A 7500-nucleotide genomic window follows, 5' to 3' on the forward strand; every position below is an offset into this window, starting at 1 on the left:
CAGACACGCACAGAAACACACACAGACACGCACAGAAACACACACAGACACGCACAGAAACACACACAGACACGCACAGAAACACACAGACACGCACAGAAACACACACAGACACGCACAGAAACACACACAGACATGAACAGAAACACACACAGACACGCACAGAAACACACACAGACACGAACAGAAACACACAGACACACACGGAAACACACACAGACACACACAGACAATTCGTGCTGCATCACTGTAGCATAAGGAACATGCGTTTGTCGTCAGAGCTGCTGGAGCTCGCGGGCTGATAAGGACCTGCAGGAGAGCCTGGTAAACAGTCGGCAGCCATTAAGCTGCAGATCCACTGAACACTCGTCTGCAGCGTAAACAACATCGTGATGAACGAGCGACGTGACGCCATAAAACACCTTCCAGTTCATTCAAGCGTGTTGAAGCACCAGAGAGCGTGTTTGAAACCAAACAATACTCTTGATTCAACACAAGTGTTTAAAAGCAAACAATACTCTTGATTCAACACGAGTGTTTAAAAGCAAACAATACTCTTGATTCAACACAAGTGTTTAAAAGCAAACAATACTCTTGATTCAACACGAGTGTTTAAAAGCAAACAATACTCTTGATTCAACACAAGTGTTTAAAAGCAAACAATACTCTTGATTCAACACAAGTGTTTAAAAGCAAACAATACTCTTGATTCAACACAAGTGTTTAAAAGCAAACAATACTCTTGATTCAACACAAGTGTTTAAAAGCAAACAATACTCTTGATTCAACACGAGTGTTTAAAAGCAAACAATACTCTTGATTCAACACAAGTGTTTAAAAGCAAACAATACTCTTGATTCAACACAAGTGTTTAAAAGCAAACAATACTCTTGATTCAACACGAGTGTTTAAAAGCAAACAATACTCTTGATTCAACACAAGTGTTTAAAAGCAAACAATACTCTTGATTCAACACGAGTGTTTAAAAGCAAACAATACTCTTGATTCAACACAGGTCTTTAAAAGCAAACAATACTCTTGATTCAACACAAGTGTTTAAAAGCAAACAATACTCTTGATTCAACACAAGTGTTTAAAAGCAAACAATACTCTTGATTCAACACAAGTGTTTAAAAGCAAACAATACTCTTGATTCAACACGAGTGTTTAAAAGCAAACAATACTCTTGATTCAACACGAGTGTTTAAAAGCAAACAATACTCTTGATTCAACACGAGTGTTTAAAAGCAAACAATACTCTTGATTCAACACAAGTGTTTAAAAGCAAACAATACTCTTGATTCAACACGAGTGTTTAAAAGCAAACAATACTCTTGATTCAACACAAGTGTTTAAAAGCAAACAATACTCTTGATTCAACACGAGTGTTTAAAAGCAAACAATACTCTTGATTCAACACAAGTGTTTAAAAGCAAACAATACTCTTGATTCAACACGAGTGTTTAAAAGCAAACAATACTCTTGATTCAACACGAGTGTTTAAAAGCAAACAATACTCTTGATTCAACACGAGTGTTTAAAAGCAAACAATACTCTTGATTCAACACGAGTGTTTAAAAGCAAACAATACTCTTGATTCAACACAAGTGTTTAAAAGCAAACAATACTCTTGATTCAACACGAGTGTTTAAAAGCAAACAATACTCTTGATTCAACACAAGTGTTTAAAAGCAAACAATACTCTTGATTCAACACGAGTGTTTAAAAGCAAACAATACTCTTGATTCAACACGAGTGTTTAAAAGCAAACAATACTCTTGATTCAACACAGGTGTTTAAAAGCAAACAATACTCTTGATTCAACACGAGTGTTTAAAAGCAAACAATACTCTTGATTCAACACGAGTGTTTAAAAGCAAACAATACTCTTGATTCAACACAGGTGTTTAAAAGCAAACAATACTCTAGATTCAACACAAGTGTTTAAAAGCAAACAATACTCTTGATTCAACACGAGTGTTTAAAAGCAAACAATACTCTTGATTCAACACGAGTGTTTAAAAGCAAACAATACTCTTGATTCAACACGAGTGTTTAAAAGCAAACAATACTCTTGATTCAACACAAGTGTTTAAAAGCAAACAATACTCTTGATTCAACACAAGTGTTTAAAAGCAAACAATACTCTTGATTCAACACGAGTGTTTAAAAGCAAACAATACTCTTGATTCAACACGAGTGTTTAAAAGCAAACAATACTCTTGATTCAACACAGGTGTTTAAAAGCAAACAATACTCTTGATTCAACACAGGTGTTTAAAAGCAAACAATACTCTTGATTCAACACAGGTCTTTAAAAGCAAACAATACTCTTGATTCAACACAAGTGTTTAAAAGCAAACAATACTCTTGATTCAACACAAGTGTTTAAAAGCAAACAATACTCTTGATTCAACACGAGTGTTTAAAAGCAAACAATACTCTTGATTCAACACAAGTGTTTAAAAGCAAACAATACTCTTGATTCAACACAAGTGTTTAAAAGCAAACAATACTCTTGATTCAACACGAGTGTTTAAAAGCAAACAATACTCTTGATTCAACACGAGTGTTTAAAAGCAAACAATACTCTTGATTCAACACAGGTGTTTAAAAGCAAACAATACTCTTGATTCAACACAGGTGTTTAAAAGCAAACAATACTCTTGATTCAACACAGGTCTTTAAAAGCAAACAATACTCTTGATTCAACACAAGTGTTTAAAAGCAAACAATACTCTTGATTCAACAGAAGTGTTTAAAAGCAAACAATACTCTTGATTCAACACGAGTGTTTAAAAGCAAACAATACTCTTGATTCAACACAAGTGTTTAAAAGCAAACAATACTCTTGATTCAACACAAGTGTTTAAAAGCAAACAATACTCTTGATTCAACACGAGTGTTTAAAAGCAAACAATACTCTTGATTCAACATGAGTGTTGAAAAGCAAACAATACTCTTGATTCAACACAAGTGTTTAAAAGCAAACAATACTCTTGATTCAACACAAGTGTTTAAAAGCAAACAATACTCTTGATTCAACACAAGTGTTTAAAAGCAAACAATACTCTTGATTCAACACAAGTGTTTAAAAGCAAACAATACTCTTGATTCAACACAGGTCTTTAAAAGCAAACAATACTCTTGATTCAACACAAGTGTTTAAAAGCAAACAATACTCTTGATTCAACACAAGTGTTTAAAAGCAAACAATACTCTTGATTCAACACGAGTGTTTAAAAGCAAACAATACTCTTGATTCAACACAAGTGTTTAAAAGCAAACAATACTCTTGATTCAACACGAGTGTTTAAAAGCAAACAATACTCTTGATTCAACACAAGTGTTTAAAAGCAAACAATACTCTTGATTCAACACGAGTGTTTAAAAGCAAACAATACTCTTGATTCAACACAAGTGTTTAAAAGCAAACAATACTCTTGATTCAACACAAGTGTTTAAAAGCAAACAATACTCTTGATTCAACACAAGTGTTTAAAAGCAAACAATACTCTTGATTCAACACAAGTGTTTAAAAGCAAACAATACTCTTGATTCAACACGAGTGTTTAAAAGCAAACAATACTCTTGATTCAACACAAGTGTTTAAAAGCAAACAATACTCTTGATTCAACACAAGTGTTTAAAAGCAAACAATACTCTTGATTCAACACGAGTGTTTAAAAGCAAACAATACTCTTGACTCAACACAAGTGTTTAAAAGCAAACAATACTCTTGATTCAACACAAGTGTTTAAAAGCAAACAATACTCTTGATTCAACACAGGTCTTTAAAAGCAAACAATACTCTTGATTCAACACAAGTGTTTAAAAGCAAACAATACTCTTGATTCAACACAAGTGTTTAAAAGCAAACAATACTCTTGATTCAACACGAGTGTTTAAAAGCAAACAATACTCTTGATTCAACACGAGTGTTTAAAAGCAAACAATACTCTTGATTCAACACGAGTGTTTAAAAGCAAACAATACTCTTGATTCAACACAAGTGTTTAAAAGCAAACAATACTCTTGATTCAACACGAGTGTTTAAAAGCAAACAATACTCTTGATTCAACACAAGTGTTTAAAAGCAAACAATACTCTTGATTCAACACGAGTGTTTAAAAGCAAACAATACTCTTGATTCAACACAAGTGTTTAAAAGCAAACAATACTCTTGATTCAACACGAGTGTTTAAAAGCAAACAATACTCTTGATTCAACACGAGTGTTTAAAAGCAAACAATACTCTTGATTCAACACGAGTGTTTAAAAGCAAACAATACTCTTGATTCAACACGAGTGTTTAAAAGCAAACAATACTCTTGATTCAACACAAGTGTTTAAAAGCAAACAATACTCTTGATTCAACACGAGTGTTTAAAAGCAAACAATACTCTTGATTCAACACAAGTGTTTAAAAGCAAACAATACTCTTGATTCAACACGAGTGTTTAAAAGCAAACAATACTCTTGATTCAACACGAGTGTTTAAAAGCAAACAATACTCTTGATTCAACACAGGTGTTTAAAAGCAAACAATACTCTTGATTCAACACGAGTGTTTAAAAGCAAACAATACTCTTGATTCAACACGAGTGTTTAAAAGCAAACAATACTCTTGATTCAACACAGGTGTTTAAAAGCAAACAATACTCTAGATTCAACACAAGTGTTTAAAAGCAAACAATACTCTTGATTCAACACGAGTGTTTAAAAGCAAACAATACTCTTGATTCAACACGAGTGTTTAAAAGCAAACAATACTCTTGATTCAACACGAGTGTTTAAAAGCAAACAATACTCTTGATTCAACACAAGTGTTTAAAAGCAAACAATACTCTTGATTCAACACAAGTGTTTAAAAGCAAACAATACTCTTGATTCAACACGAGTGTTTAAAAGCAAACAATACTCTTGATTCAACACGAGTGTTTAAAAGCAAACAATACTCTTGATTCAACACAGGTGTTTAAAAGCAAACAATACTCTTGATTCAACACAGGTGTTTAAAAGCAAACAATACTCTTGATTCAACACAGGTCTTTAAAAGCAAACAATACTCTTGATTCAACACAAGTGTTTAAAAGCAAACAATACTCTTGATTCAACACAAGTGTTTAAAAGCAAACAATACTCTTGATTCAACACGAGTGTTTAAAAGCAAACAATACTCTTGATTCAACACAAGTGTTTAAAAGCAAACAATACTCTTGATTCAACACAAGTGTTTAAAAGCAAACAATACTCTTGATTCAACACGAGTGTTTAAAAGCAAACAATACTCTTGATTCAACACGAGTGTTTAAAAGCAAACAATACTCTTGATTCAACACAGGTGTTTAAAAGCAAACAATACTCTTGATTCAACACAGGTGTTTAAAAGCAAACAATACTCTTGATTCAACACAGGTCTTTAAAAGCAAACAATACTCTTGATTCAACACAAGTGTTTAAAAGCAAACAATACTCTTGATTCAACAGAAGTGTTTAAAAGCAAACAATACTCTTGATTCAACACGAGTGTTTAAAAGCAAACAATACTCTTGATTCAACACAAGTGTTTAAAAGCAAACAATACTCTTGATTCAACACAAGTGTTTAAAAGCAAACAATACTCTTGATTCAACACGAGTGTTTAAAAGCAAACAATACTCTTGATTCAACACGAGTGTTGAAAAGCAAACAATACTCTTGATTCAACACAAGTGTTTAAAAGCAAACAATACTCTTGATTCAACACAAGTGTTTAAAAGCAAACAATACTCTTGATTCAACACAAGTGTTTAAAAGCAAACAATACTCTTGATTCAACACAAGTGTTTAAAAGCAAACAATACTCTTGATTCAACACAGGTCTTTAAAAGCAAACAATACTCTTGATTCAACACAAGTGTTTAAAAGCAAACAATACTCTTGATTCAACACAAGTGTTTAAAAGCAAACAATACTCTTGATTCAACACGAGTGTTTAAAAGCAAACAATACTCTTGATTCAACACAAGTGTTTAAAAGCAAACAATACTCTTGATTCAACACGAGTGTTTAAAAGCAAACAATACTCTTGATTCAACACAAGTGTTTAAAAGCAAACAATACTCTTGATTCAACACGAGTGTTTAAAAGCAAACAATACTCTTGATTCAACACGAGTGTTTAAAAGCAAACAATACTCTTGATTCAACACAAGTGTTTAAAAGCAAACAATACTCTTGATTCAACACAGGTGTTTAAAAGCAAACAATACTCTTGATTCAACACAAGTGTTTAAAAGCAAACAACACTCTTGATTCAACACAGGTGTTTAAAAGCAAACAATACTCTTGATTAAACACAGGTGTTTAAAAGCAAACAATACTCTTGATTCAACACAGGTCTTTAAAAGCAAACAATACTCTTGATTAAACACAGGTGTTTAAAAGCAAACAATACTCTTGATTAAACACAGGTGTTTAAAAGCAAACAATACTCTTGATTCAACACAGGTGTTTAAAAGCAAACAATACTCTTGATTAAACACAGGTGTTTAAAAGCAAACAATACTCTTGATTCAACACAGGTGTTTAAAAGCAAACAATACTCTTGATTAAACACAGGTGTTCTAAACTGATCAACACAAGTATCGATGAAAAGTTACTAAAGATGTAAAAATCAAACATGTCAGTAAAACAACGAAAGTCAAATATGAATCTTCTGTTACATGTATATGTATACATTATTTCCAGCTCAAATAAGAACCTCAAACCAACCTTCAATACTTAAAGACATTACTTTCAAATCTTAAAAGAAGGGATTAACAGACGACAGAAGTAGAAGTAGAAGTAGAAGTAGAAGTAGAGCAGGAGTGAGCAGAGAAAGGTGATACAAACGTGTCAACAGATATAAATAACTCTCTTGCTCCACATGGTTTGTTGACAGACTTGAGTTGAAAAGATTGTTCACGAGTTGAAAAGATCGTTCTAGAGTAGAAAAGATCGTTCTAGAGTAGAAAAGATCGTTCTAGAGTAGAAAAGATCGTTCTAGAGTTGATAAGATTGTTCGAGAGTAGAAAAGATTGTTCAAGAGTTGAAAAGATTGTTCTAGAGTTGAAAAGATTGTTCGAGAGTAGAAAAGATCGTTCTAGAGTAGAAAAGATTGTTCACGAGTTGAAAAGATTGTTCTAGAGTAGAAAAGATCGTTCTAGAGTAGAAAAGATCGTTCTAGAGTAGAAAAGATCGTTCTAGAGTTGAAAAGATTGTTCGAGAGTAGAAAAGATTGTTCAAGAGTTGAAAAGATTGTTCTAGAGTTGAAAAGATTGTTCAAGAGTTGAAAAGATTGTTCTAGAGTTGAAAAGATTGTTCGAGAGTAGAAAAGATCGTTCTAGAGTAGAAAAGATCGTTCTAGAGTTGAAAAGATTGTTCGAGAGTTGAAAAGATTGTTCAAGAGTTGAAAAGATTGTTCAAGAGTTGAAAAGATTGTTCTAGAGTTGAAAAGATTGTTCGAGAGTAGAAAAGA

The 7500-nt window shown here is 32.7% G+C and overlaps 1 protein-coding gene across 3 annotated transcripts in view; it reads right to left on the reverse strand.

Annotated features, from left to right (window-relative positions):
- The window catches only part of ghra (growth hormone receptor a), a 191421-nt gene that overhangs the window by 31978 nt on the left and 151943 nt on the right, over nucleotides 1–7500 (reverse strand). The window contains exon 1 of one of the 3 annotated variants that reach the window (XM_087779124.1): nucleotides 310–359. The exons of the other annotated variants lie outside the window; for them this stretch is intronic. Within the exon in view, the coding sequence (XP_087635250.1) occupies nucleotides 310–343 (34 nt within the window). The 5' untranslated portion in view covers nucleotides 344–359. Of the gene's footprint in view, nucleotides 1–309; nucleotides 360–7500 lie in introns of those variants that run through there. 3 annotated transcript variants of the gene reach the window in all.

The sequence above is a fragment of the Callionymus lyra genome, chromosome 1 (genome assembly GCF_982586985.1).
Source record: "Callionymus lyra chromosome 1, fCalLyr1.hap1.1, whole genome shotgun sequence".
In the NCBI taxonomy this organism is placed as follows: Eukaryota; Metazoa; Chordata; class Actinopteri; order Syngnathiformes; family Callionymidae; genus Callionymus; species Callionymus lyra.